The sequence below is a fragment of the Silene latifolia genome, chromosome 5, assembly GCF_048544455.1.
Source record: "Silene latifolia isolate original U9 population chromosome 5, ASM4854445v1, whole genome shotgun sequence".
Classification (NCBI taxonomy): Eukaryota; Viridiplantae; Streptophyta; class Magnoliopsida; order Caryophyllales; family Caryophyllaceae; genus Silene; species Silene latifolia.
The window spans coordinates 64,771,795-64,785,860 of NC_133530.1; the positions used below are offsets into that span (position 1 = coordinate 64,771,795).

Genomic DNA, 14,066 nt, shown 5'->3' on the forward strand with positions numbered 1-14,066 from the left:
TTCCAAGGATTATTATTCATTCTAGTCTAAAAATTTTTATTCTCTCTAGTTTTTGATAAGAAGCTTAAGAGCAAAAATAAACTCACACATTGTAACACCCGCGAATTTCTCATTTTGACATTTATAATTGATTTAACCGTTCGATTACTTTATTTTATATTTTTAAATTATTTAATTTAATTAATCTCGTTTTACACATAAATTTTATAAAAGTTATTTTTTTCACAAGCTTGTTTATATAAAATAAATATTTTTAGTCGGATAATATTAATAGCGACAGTAATAATAATAAAACCCCGTCTTAAACTATAGTAGGATTAAGACAAATTTCCGTCTAGCAATAGAGCGTCACATTTTCATATGTAAGACTTTTCTTAATCTCGACCAATCAAAATTCAACAACACTCATACCACCTACTCACCCACACCCCACATTATTATTATTATTATTATTATTATTATTATTATTATTATTATTATTATTATTATTATTATTATTATTATTATTATTATTATTATTATTATTATTATTATTATTATTATTATTTTATACCACCCATACCCCTTCAATCATACCAACCTGTTCAACCCCTTCCTTTTTTTCGAAACTCTTACAGCTACAGCAGCTTTCACCTGCAAACACAACAAAAATCAACAAACCTTCAAACACCATTTTCACTCGACCTACAAACCAAGATTTCCTCTTCATTTCTCAACCATTCCTCTTAATTTTTGCACCAATCTCTTCCTCGTTCCTCCTTCCTTCTTTCTAGGTAAGAAAGTCTCGTTTTTGTAGTGGTTTCGTTTTTCGATCGTCTTATAAAAGTGTCGTCTTTTAGCCTTTTTATCACGTTTTCTTGCTCTCTGATGAAGGATTTGAAGACCCGGAGCAGTTTGAGTCGGAAATCGTGTTCATTGAGGAAGTTATAAGGTAACGGTGATAGGTTACTCGACAAAGCGTCGAAATTTCGTCCCTTAGCTCGGTTTTATAGCCTTATTTGTCTTAAATCCAAGTGAAGTAAGATTGTTAGTTTACTGACTGCATATTATAATGAAATGGGCTCACATTGAAAGTGTCTGTCATCCTATTTGGTGTTGTTATTAGAATGAATCAGTTTTTCTAAAGCAAGGTTTCAATACCGATTTATAAACGCTAGAGGCTATAAGCTGAATAACACAGTGACTTCACTTGAGAATTGGGATGTAGGCTTACTGATGACATCAACGCTTCACTATAGGAGAATACTTGTGTGATTATGTGGAACAAATTGCTGAAACTTTCATTGTCTTGTCATACGGATGGTTGGCTAGTTGCATCAATGATCATGGCTTATTCCAGCCTGTTTGTTTATCACTTTTATTTAGCCATCTTAGTTTTGTTGGGGTTGTATCAGGTTGTATCAGTTCGATCCTAAAATAAAGTATTTTTCTTAGCCTGATTGCTCCATATCAGGAAACAAATATGAGTACTTTTGTGAGCCGTTGTACTACATTAAACTTAGCAACTCGGATATTTCACTAATATTATGCAATTTCCATACCAATCATAGTTGTCGTGATTCATAAATTAGTTGCGTTTAATTTCCGTCTTAAACCCACCCGTGTTGGCCTGGACACCTACCATACCTGATCGGGAAGACTTCCAGCACCCCTGAAACTATGACAGTTAGATCGGCGTCGAAAAATTAGGTGGTTTAGCCACTTGAATCACTCGATTCGGAGTCCGTATGAGTAAATGTCGCCCGTTTTACCGTTTCAAGTTCTATAAATATATATCCTTTGTGTATGATGGTTGTTTATGCTTTTTATTCGTATCTTGACCCAAGTTTTTCCCTTGTTGACTCGTATATGCTTATGGGTTGTTCGGATTTTGGTTTGTTTACGTTTTGCCTCATGTTTCGCATTAGTTAATTCATTTATTATCGGTCATTTATACTTTGTTCAAGTAACATGTAAATGTGAAATAAAATGTTTATTCATGATAGGAAAGCCTGAAATGATGTTATATGCTTCATATTTGAGTTCATATTCATTATTGCTTTTTATATTTTATTTAACCGGCATGTTAAATAATAAAATGGAATAATGTTTAGTAATATAACACAAGTATGAGTCATTATTATTAAATAGTTATTTGTGAAGAGTCATATTTATAGAAATCGATATGGGGAAGAATTGTATATTGAATGAATGACAATGGTGTACAAGACTCGGGTTTATATAATCGACTAACCCTACAATATTTACCCTAACTCATTCCACAAGTTAGGTATCTAAAAGATACACCTATTATCTAAATATATTATACAATAATTATATGACGATATAAGGAAAATATTGATATAAGGAAAATATCGTCCAATACTCCCCCTCAAGTTGGAGCTACGGGTACTCCGATGCCCAACTTGAACTGTAGAAAATCAAATGCTTCTCCGCCAAGAGCTTTGGTAAACAAATCAGCGATTTGCTCTTTACTTCGTACATGGGAGGTGGTGATGTTCTTGTTCACCAAATGATGCCGAATAAAATGACAATCAATCTCGATATGCTTAGTACGATCATGAAATACAGGATTTTTAGCGATATGAAGGGCAGCTTGATTATCACAATAAAGGTCCATGGGTTTCGTGTGATTTACTCCCAGAGAACGAAGGAATGCCTTAACCCAAAGTAACTCGCTAGTCACTCCTGCCATTGCACGGTACTCGGCCTCTGCACTTGATTTGGCGACTGTGGCTTGCTTTTTAGCCTTCCACGAAATGGGTGTGTCTCCCAAGGCCACAAAATAACCTGTCAACGAGCGCCTTGTCATCGGACAAGTTCCCCAATCCGAGTCTGAAAAACCGTACAAATGCAATTCCGAATTCTTACTGATTATGATTCCTTTGCTAGGAGTTCCTTTGATATATCGTACTACCCGCATCACCGCATCCCAATGCTCTTTCCGAGGCTCATGAACAAACTGAGATAGAATGTGCACCGAGTATACCAAATCTGGACGCGTAATCGTCAGGTAAATCAGTCGTCCAACGATCCGTCTATACTTCATTGGGTCTTTGAGTACATACCCTTTAGCTAGAGCAAGCTTATGGTTCGGTGTGATAGGAGTGTTGACGGGTTTTGCTCCGTCCAAACCAGCCTCCTTAAGGATCTCCAATGCATATTTTCTTTGGCTAAGAAACAAGCCCTTTGGACCCGTCGCTACTTCTATACCCAAGAAGTATTTGAGGCGACCAAGGTCTTTAATTCCAAACTTTGAGTCGAGAAAACCTTTAAGCCGTGTACTAGCCTCATCGTTATTACTAACGATGATCATATCATCAACATAAACTAGCACACCAAGAAATACGTCGTCTTTGTTATATGTAAATAAGGAATAATCGGCCAAAGACTGCTCAAACCCATACCGTTGAAGTGAATCAGCCAACTTCGCAAACCAGTTTCTCGAAGCTTGTTTTAGCCCGTATAAGGATTTTAAGAGCTTACATACCTTGTCCTTTCCTTTAGCCTCGAAACCTGGTGGTAATCGCATATAGACTTCTTCATCCAAATCTCCATGAAGAAAGGCGTTATTCACGTCGGTGAGCAATTGACCACCCTTTAGTTACCGCCTGACTAACAAACATCGCACACTCGTCATTTTGGCCACCGGAGCAAAAGTCTCATGATAATCAATTCCCTCCACTTGAGTAAAACCTTGAGCTACTAACCTCGCTTTATAACGTTCTATCGTTCCGTCTGCATTGTACTTTACCTTATAAACCCACTTACAGCCAATGGGTCGTTTGCCTTTGGGTAAATCAACAACTTTCCAGGTTTTATTCTCCTCAAGTGCGTTTATCTCCTTAGCCATGGCTGATCGCCATTCGAAATGTTTCGATGCTTCTAAGTAACTTCTGGGCTCCGGAATAGCATCAACTTTAGCCAAAAAATTTCTGTAATTAGAAGAAAAACAATTGTTTGTGATATAATCAGTTATTGGGTAGCGAGTACCTTTCTTCGAGGAATTCGATTGTCCGGAGTGAGCGTGTGTCATGGGGTTTACAATACGAGTCGATTTGCAGTAGTAGTCTTTCTTCCAATAAGGCTCAAATTTTTGTCGAGCCCCTCTACCAGCTGCCTTGTCTTCTTCGACTGGTACATCAACAACCCGCTCTTCTTCCTTGCCTTCCGGACTGGTACACCCGTTATTATCAACACTTAATTCCTCACCAGTCTCGCCATTCTCATTACTCCCCATGTCTTCCATGGGTCCTTCAAAATTCTCGATGGTAGGCACTTCTGGTTGTGTCTCGGGTATTCCGGATATCACGGTTTCATGGGTATTTGTATCGAGTTCGAGAGTATCCTTTTGCACAGCGGAATCAACATACGGGAAAACATGCTCATAAAAGACTACATCTCGTGACTCGAAGATTATTTGTCTTTTTAAATCGTATAATTTCCATCCTTTCTTACTAAGCGGGTACCCGACAAAAACACAACGCTTTCCCTTCTCACCAAATTTGTCTTTCGGTCTATCCTTATTATGGGCATAAGTCAAACAACCGAAAACTCGCATGTTGTCGAAGGTAGGGGGTGTACCATGTAACACTTCGTAGGGCGTTTTCCCATTCAAAATCTGGGTAGGTGTTCTGTTAATTAGATAAGCGGCAGTGAGTACACTCTCTCCCCAAAACCGAATGGGTAGGTTGGCTTGGAAAAGAATAGCTCTAGCCTTCTCAAGAATGTGTCTATGTTTCCTCTCTACCCTACCATTTTGTTGTGGGGTGTCGACATTGCTTGTTTGGAACAACATACCGTGTTCTTTATAATATTCTTTTAATGGTCCCGAGAGAAACTCGGTGCCATTGTCACTTTGGACGGTTTTCACATGCTTTCCAAATTGGGTTATAGTCATTTGAAAGAAATTCCTCATTAATTGATTGACTTCCCCTTTATCTCTCATTAGGTGCACCCATACTCCCCTACTTCGGTCATCTACGATGGTCAAAAAATAATGTGCACCCGTCATGCTACCAGTTTTATATGGCCCCCAAATGTCACAATGTATTAAGGCAAACAATTCATTACTTCTTTTATTATTAATGGAAAAGGGCAATCGTGTTTGTTTAGCACGACAAAGAAGAATCACACACATCATCATTGTTCCAATTTAAATTGCTACCAACTAATGTAGAAAAGGAAGGTAAAATACTCTTTGGAAGGGTGTCCGAGTCTCCTATGCCAAAGACGAACATTCCCCCTTTGTCACTTGCTTTAGTCCTTGACACAATCTCTCGGTTGCTCTTCATGATGTAAACCCCATCCTTGTGCTCACCCCGTCCAATCTGCATCCTCGTAGTTTGGTCCTGTATGACACAATAATCAGGATGAAATATCACAATACAATTATTCTCCCTAATTAATTGTTGAACAGAAATTAAATCGCTAGTAAGGGATGGCACGTATAAAACATCTTTCAATACAAATTTTTCATTAATTTGAACCACTCCATGTTCTTGAGCCATTATATGCGAGCCGTTTGGCGATCCAACAAAGTGGAAGGCGTGCCCTTCCAAGCTTTTTCCAAGTAAATTTCATCTACCGTCATATGATGAGAAGCACCACTATCTAGTAACCATTCGGTTGTATAATCGATTTCCTTACAGCATAGTTTGTTACTACTTTCGGCTTTGTTGCTTATCAAACTTCTTAGAGCAACTAGTTCGTCATTGGACAAGGCTTGAGCTGTCTTTTGCGAATCCGAATCACTTGTCGACGCAGCATTAGCAACCTGGAAGGTGTTACCTCTGCCTCGTCCACCACGTCCACGGCCTCCACGGCCACGACCTCGTCCTCGACCACGAGGTGGGTATCCATGCTTCTCGAAACAATTTTCTTCGGTATGATAATCCTTGTTGCAAAATGAGCAATGAACAGGATCATCTTCCCCTCGCTCCTTATTAGGATTGCTGCTACTTCCACGGCCAACCACATTAGTTGCCTTCACTGCCATGGCGGCTTCATGAATGTCTTCTTTCACTTTGGTCACTGCCCTATGTCGTTCTTCACGCAACATTAGTGCATAGGCTCGGCTCAACGAAGTGATATCGTCTTCCATCAATAAATTTGAGCGTATATTGCCAAAGAGATTTGTGTCGAGGCCCATGAGAAATTGATGGACCTTTTCTTCTTCGCGTTCTTTAAGCAATGCCGCTGCCGCTCCGCAGGTACACTGTGGGACTCGGCTGTAGTTGGACAATTCGTCCCATATGGCCTTTAATTGAGTATAGTACTCAACTACAGACTGATCTTTGCCTTGTTTACATTCACTTAACTGGCTTTTTAATTGATGTACCCGTGGTGCGTTCCCGGTTGCAAAACGCTCCTTCAATTCCTTCCAAATTTCGGCTACGGTTCCAGTAAAAGCGATACTTGGGTGAAGTCTGACTTCAATTACGTTTCTCAACCATGCTTTAATCATTGCGTTGCATTGTCGCCAAGCCACGCTTTCTATGGTTTCTTCACCTTCAATGGTCGATACTGGTTTTGGAATGGCTCCTTCAACGAATGCTAATTTATTCTTAGCATCGAGTCCATTGCGGACTGCGTCCGCCCATAGCTCGTAATTTTCTCCATCAAATTTGATTTGAGTTAGGGACAAACTGGGACTGTCGGAGGGATGAAGAAACAAAGGGGAGGATGGCGAAATTTGCTCGGGTTTCTTGCCACTGCCATCTCCTTTTCCATCACTGCCGATAACTATAGTTCCGTTTGTCATGATTTATAATTGAGGAAAAAGAAAAGAATTGTTTTGTGTTTTCGTGCTCTTGAAAATTTTTAGGATCGAAAGGCTCTTGATGCCATATAGAAATCGATATGGGGAAGAATTGTATATTGAATGAATGACAATGGTGTACAAGACTCGGGTTTATATAATCGACTAACCCTACAATATTTACCCTAACTCATTCCACAAGTTAGGTATCTAAAAGATACACCTAATATCTAAATATATTATACAATAATTATATGACGATATAAGGAAAATATTGATATAAGGAAAATATCGTCCAATAATATTCTTAATAATCTTGTCCCTGAGCCTTGGTCCTATCGGACACTAGGGGTGAGCCATAGGCCCTCTAGTTGCGATATGATCGTCGGGACTGATGTTCCCATCCGTATTTATGGTGAGATGCAAGCCATAAGTATGAGTGTGACATTAATAATCCCGTCCCATATACTTGTTTGTTGTACTTGTTTATTCTATTTAACATAATAAGCATATGCGACAAGATAAAGGATAAACACCTGCGGATGGCGAGTAATTCTGATTATTCCCGTTTCCCAGAGGTGCATTTTGGGTTTGTCGACAGCTGCAACTTCTAGCAAATTAAAGGTTGATGGATACAGAAAAAGGAATGAAATGAAATTAGATAACCATAGAAACCGATGGATTCCGGGAACACTAAAAGCCGCCATAATTGTAGGCCATCATATCTGTGATTAATAAAATAGACCTGAAAAGATAAATAGTCAGCATTCAGCAGATGTATGACTTGTAAACTAACCTATTTTTATTCTATTTAACCGGCATGTATAATTATGAAATTAAATGTTTATTTATATGTTACAAGCATGAAAATGTTATTATAAATAATTACTTGTAAGAGTCGTATTCTTGTAGAAATGTCATATTACCATCGTATGTGCTTGACATACATTTTTACCCTGCTTGTGCTGTTCTGGCAAGCACGGGTTTGACCTACTTGTGCTGTTCTGGCAAGTACGGTTTTGGCCTACTTGTGCTGTTCTAGCAAGTACGGTTTTTGGCCACTTGTGCTGTTCTGACAAGTGAGTTTTATCTTAGTCTTTCCGCTACTTTCGTGCTGTTCTGGCGATTGGGGTACTCGGTCTCCTTAGTAGTCGAGTTTTGGGTGCGTGCTGTGCTGGCGCACGTCGAATCGGGATGTACACCCGAGAATCTGCAGATTTAGACTAAGACCGTATCATTATTGTAGTCCTACCGGGGGAAATTATAGTCTAAGAGTAGTAAATGTCTTGCATTATTTGGATGGTTACTTTGGTCATATCTCCTTGAAATACGTGCTCGTGGCTAAGTGGCCATGTCGGTTTCCTTGTCCTTCTTTTCCATTTATTTATTGTTGCCTATGCCTTACTTGTTTATTCCATCATTTCTTTTACTCTTGTTGGTTTAAACACGTATGATCCCATGTTTAGTTATGATTCGATTCACTCATGTCTTATATAATATGATTGTTTATTTATGTTTTTTGTTATGTTCGTTTCGACATATTGTGGCTATGAGAACCTTGAGTTACTCCCCACTGACTGTGGCGTTCATGTTTACATGAATGACAGGTGGTGAAGATGCTTACGTGGGGAAGACGTGTGAGCTAGCGAGAACTAAACCCTTGGGCCTTAGTTGCTAGTTTAGAAACCCCTTATATGTTTATTCGTGGGATATCTTTTCCCCGTTTTCTAGACTTGGGTTGTAATAACCTGAATTTGTCTATTGTTGTATTTGTTTCTTTTCGTTAGTGGCACCCGCGTGCTATTCTTTAACTAGTAATTTTTTTAAAAGTTTTTAAAATATGACAAATTTCCGCTTTAATTTATTAGTTATATTTTCTGCTTTATCGCGGGGTGTCACACACATTACTCCCTCTTGAACCGAAATTTCAAGAGCAAAATAACAATTTATTTGTGTCATTTTAAGGAAGGATTTTATTAATACTAGTCTTATGTTAATAAAATTTATTAAGGGTGTTCCTTGGGTCTAAGCTTTTGGGAGAGGTTCTAATTTGAACCTTTGTTCATCCATTGTTGGAAAGCACAAGATCTAGCAAGGTAGGCGACCTTGCTAGTGCCCATTTTGCCGAGTTAACAATGTAAGGATTCGATTTTCTCCTTATACTTGTAATTGTTTTACATGCATAAGATCCTTAAGTTTTATGACTAAAACTTTAAACCAAAATATGTGATATTTAAAATATGATTTCTAACAAGTGGTATCAGAGCCTTAGGTTGTTTGCATGCAAATCGGTTTATTGTTTTTCCGAGTTAATCTTATTAACAAATAAAACTTGTAATTTTGTGTTTATTATGATATATCACGAAATCACTTTGCATGTTAAAGTTTCTGGTCCTAAAATGTATTTGGGATATTTTGGTTCATTTATGGATTTTATTGTTCATTTTATATTTTATTGGCATTAAAATGTGATTTTTATGAGAAAAATGTCATTTTTGGACGAAAAATAGCTAAACTTCGAATTTTTCAGTGGTTTTTGGATATGTTTTCACATGTAATACATTCTGATAGCCTGTAAATTTTTATGTTAAAATAAGTTGTTTTGCTCGAAATATGAATTTTATAAATTAAAATCGTATTTAAATGGGTAAATAGGTTAATATGATTAAATGGGTATAGGTATAAAAGAAGTTCTAAGTTAGAATTGTGCGCAAATGATTAAATGGGTTTGGAAATTGCACAATAAACCTCATTCTATCTGGACTAGATGGGTTCAAACTTATGTCCTTAAAGGGCAGAGTCTCTGGTCAGCTAGGCAAACAATCTCAAATTCTTGGTATTGGAACAACGTGGTTAAGATGAAGAATCTTCTTCTTAATATTGCTGGCTCTTCTTCCCTTGCATTGCAGCAGCTTGAGAGGTGTACCTATCATGCTAGGTTTGATACTAATGCTGCTTATGACCTGGTGAGAAGTAGGCGTGAGCCTGTGCCTTGGCATTCATTTGTTCATGGCAAAGGTTGTCATCCCAAATACTCTTTTACTGGCCTTATGGTTATGACTGATAGCCTCCCTACTGTGGCTAAGCTTATTACTCGTGGGTTGTTTTTGGTTAATCGTTGTGTGCTCTGTGAATGCTCTATGGAGGACCTCCACCATGTTTTCTTCAACTGCTCTTATTCTAGGCAAATTTGGGCTGCAGTTGCTCAATGGGTGCATCTCCCCCTGATTTTCTCCTTGGATACTATCGTTCAAGCTTTTATCTCTGAGTTCAGAACTGGCAAACAAAAGGCGTGCTTGATGGCCTCTTTCCACTTCATCTGGAGGGAAAGGAATTCTAGGATTTTTAAGGGGACTAAGTCCTCGTCTGACTCTCTTTGTATTGTTATTAAACGTGCTGTCTCATTGCGTCTGTATGGCTCTTTGGCCTAGGTTTTTTGTTGGCTATTTTATCTTTTAGGGGGCCTCCTTGGTCTCCTTTGTAGGAAAGGGTGGCAAGGATCTTGTATTTAACGCTTATTTTGTTGAAATAAAAGATCTATAACTTTTCTGCAAAAAAAAAAAAAAGGTTAATATGAGTTATATTTCGAATTTAATCATGAAAATTTAGTATGTTGTCAAATGCAATTTTACAAGATGTGTGTAAAATTTTTGGCTATAGTGAAGTCTTTTTGCATGATTTATGATTTTTTGATGAAAAATCACATAAATAGTGACTATAATTAGTTATAATGCTAAAACATACTTCATGACTAAAGAAAAACGTCAAATGTTTCATTTTATCATATATTTCAGATCTAAAAGTGAAAAGTTGATAAAAATAAATTTTCTCATTTTTAATGGTCATATTCGTTAAAACTGATAAACCGCAACATTGTTTTTCTCGATATTTTTTCGAAATATTTAACCTAAGTTTTGAACATTATGAGTGTCATGGTATTTTTTCAGAATGTTCATGATTTTGAATTTCAAATTTTGAAATTATTTGGAATTTTTATAATTTAATTTGGAGTTTATAGTATAATATTGTATTTTTGGGTCCATTATGAACAATATTAAGAAATCAAGTTGAATTATTGTCAAAATATTAGTGAAGACTAAGTTTTGAGTCCTAAGATGGTTAGGGTAATTAACTTGAACATAAATATGAATTTATGTAACATATTGTGATTTTAATAAGTTAAATCACGCAAATCCATAAAAACCGATGTAATATACGATATTGGCTCTTATAAGGCGATTTAGCATAAAATTGAGCATGTTCATACATATTTTAATGCTGCATTTTATTTATGATTGTCATATTTTGTTTTATATAATTTTGGAATTATGTAATTTTACTTAGTATGGCCTTAGTTTTTAATTGGTATTACCCGGAATGTATGGAAATACCGATTCGGTTGTAATTATTGTGATCTCGTATCATCGTTTTGTAATTTAATAGATTTAAATTTTAATTACAAATGTATAATAGGAAATTATGTAATTCATTTTGTAATTTAATTATTCCGGAGTTCCCTGAAGACGGTGCCATTTGAGAAGGCGGTTCATCAAAGAAGATGTTGCCTTGAAATGCGTGCCATATGAAGTTCAAGGGACCAAAGGAGTTGGTTTCCGAATTTGTAAAATAGTCTATTAGATTTACTATTTTAGGAAGGCCATACTAGGACTTTATATTTATGCTTTGCATTTTATTTATATGTTGCATGCATCGCTAAATCGCCATAACTAAACATGCATTTTAAATCGAGTTTATCGACCGTGTCAATTACAATTGTCGTAGTTCACTGCTTTAGTTCACTTAAAACGTGATAGATAATAAATTGACATGACCTCTCGCTAAATAAACAATTGAGACTTAGCCTTACCAAAAATTAGAAACCATGAAAACCTATTTCGTGAGGGAGTGCGCTCGGCCAAACCGGGGTACAAACCTTGTTACGTAGGGGAAGTGGGTGATAAATGTCTATCCACCGAATTCATGTTGATGAGGGTTGTATCGCCAAAGCGTGCCCAAGTTAATGTGAATTTGGATCATGGACACATTTATTCGAAATTTGGGTTGAACTCAACAAAAGTATTCTCGACCATAGACGGATGTGTTTTGGGCTAAAGATAAATATTAATGTAATTTTATCGACCAAGAGTTCTAAAAGTAGAATCGATTAAAGAGTTAATCCACCGAGTTATATTGATGAGGGTTGTATCACCAAAGCGTGCCCAAGTTAATATGAATTTGGATCTTGGAATCAATTATAATAGTTCGGTAGAGGTCACTATATAAATGCTCATATCTTGTTAAATTATTTACAAGTATTATTATAGCGATAAATGTTTTGTTTTCTTTATTCCGTTATCATATTGTTCTATTTCTTTACCTCAATTTATACGATATCATTTCGATTTTAATTCAAATCTCCATTAAAACATCGTAACTAAAGACAAATATGAATTTTCTTTTAACGTGTTATCCATTGGAAGGATCTCTTGTGAAGAGTATATCAAAAGGGTTTTTCATTCTTGACTAACATATCTACTTACAAAGGATTATTTTTCATGGAATTGATACAAGATAATGGTAAAATTAAAGTTATTGAGAATAACGATACTAAACCTATCAATCCCGACCGATAAAGTTTCCATTGTCTTAATTGTTGGACGCTAGAAAGGAAACTACCCCAAATTATTGAAGAATCAGCAAGTTAGTTGTGGGACATCTAATGGAACCTTCTTCTTTAAATGTTTATTTGATTGACATAAATTTTGCTAGTACTACTTCGTCAATATTAGAAACCGGTGGTGGTTTTCATCATTGTATTTGATACATAGGATGATTAGAATATGGCGACTAGCTATAAATGATGTCGAGAGATAGAGTCATTGTGTACTCAATCTAGTTTTGGATTTAAAGTTGTACTTAATTATGACTATTAAGTGCATAAACTCTAAATAAGAATATAAACTTGTTAAGATACAAAAGAGGTTTCACTTTTGTGACCCTATACATCATGATTTGATGTATGGCTAGCCCAATATCAAAGGTGATTATATTCTAAACCAAACTAGAATGATATATCATGTAGATGATGCAAGACTCAAATTGGTAACCCAAGATTAAACCTTAAATTTTGGAATGATGAACGCAAAGAGTTATCGAGTACTCTTGGAACCATTAGATTGTTAATCTTATGGTATATGCGTATCTTGTATTCAAAGCAAGATGTCTCGTGCTTTTGGTTGAAAAGGAGATCGAGGATGTAAATCATTGATCCAAAATAGGTTGATCATTTTCTTTTACCAATGATTTAAGTGGATACTATAGTGTTCACTTAATAAGGTACAAGGAGAAATCTTTGAAGAAGTTCAAAGAGTTCAAACGATCACGATTTAGTCGTGATGGGATTATCTAAGTGAAAACTTTGATATAAGCCAAAGGATGTGTGATATAGTATCACAAGTTAATCTCTCCTAGCACACATTATGGGATAAGGTGTGGCTAGATATAGAAATCAAACCCTGTTCGATATGGTTTGGACTTTAATCAAGTTACTTTGAGTTACTTGATCCTTTTGGGGATTTTATCATATTGTCTAAATTATTTTTCCACTATATCTAAAACGATTCATATGAGATATGAAATGGTAAGGTACCATGCTTGTAAGTTTTCACAAGAAACAAATGCTCATTTTTCCTTACAATAATCATGAGTACAACGGGTTTGTGGGTTGTGGCTCATGAAGCTGTCTTTCTAGAATACAAGTTTATTTTTAGATGACAGAGTGGGAGAAATTATTCAAGAGCCACAAAAGAATTGTGTCAAAAATTGTATGTCGCAAGAAATTGGTTTTTCTTGGCTACATGACGTTGTTTCTTCGAAACCTAGGAGGTTGAACTCATCACTTGTTGAAGATGATGAATTCATGTTACTTTTAAGAAAGTAAAAAAGCTTACAACTTACAAATAAATTGTTTGATTCAAGTTATTTCTGGAAAGTAATGATCATATGGCTTAAATGAAAATGTTTAAGTCACAACTCAATACAAGGCTTAGAGCCATGAAAATCCGAAATAAATTCCAAGTGGAATTGTTGGATATCAAAGCGAGATATCAAAGTTTGATTAGTTGCAAAGTATTTTGCACTATTCATATCTTCTTAGGGATTACATTTCATTATGATGAGATATATAGCGAGTGAATCTAAAACCCACTTCTTCAAAGAAGGAATGTATTCTATACATGTTATGAGTTTTGTAGATTCTTACAATCCTAAGACAATGTGAAACTTAAGAGATAGTCTTAAGTAGGAC

The 14,066-nt window shown here is 36.2% G+C and overlaps 1 protein-coding gene and 1 long non-coding RNA gene across 2 annotated transcripts; both read left to right on the top strand.

Moving 5' to 3' along the window:
• The first annotated feature begins 594 nt into the window (after positions 1 to 594).
• LOC141656132 (uncharacterized) lies at positions 595 to 8,526 on the top strand. The gene is made up of 3 exons (XR_012548367.1): positions 595 to 773; positions 874 to 931; positions 8,368 to 8,526. It is a non-coding gene; the product is annotated as an uncharacterized LOC141656132 (long non-coding RNA).
• A 948-nt stretch (positions 8,527 to 9,474) lies between these two features.
• On the top strand, positions 9,475 to 10,191 carry LOC141655447 (uncharacterized). Its single transcript, XM_074462527.1, has one exon. It carries the CDS (start codon positions 9,475 to 9,477, stop codon positions 10,189 to 10,191), a length of 717 nt encoding a protein of 238 aa, XP_074318628.1.
• Positions 10,192 to 14,066: the final 3,875 nt, after the last annotated feature.

Bases quoted from the DNA above. Each gene is read 5' to 3' on its own strand.
- LOC141655447 (XM_074462527.1), top strand. From the start codon at position 9,475: ATGATTAAATGGGTTTGGAAATTGCACAATAAACCTCATTCTATCTGG.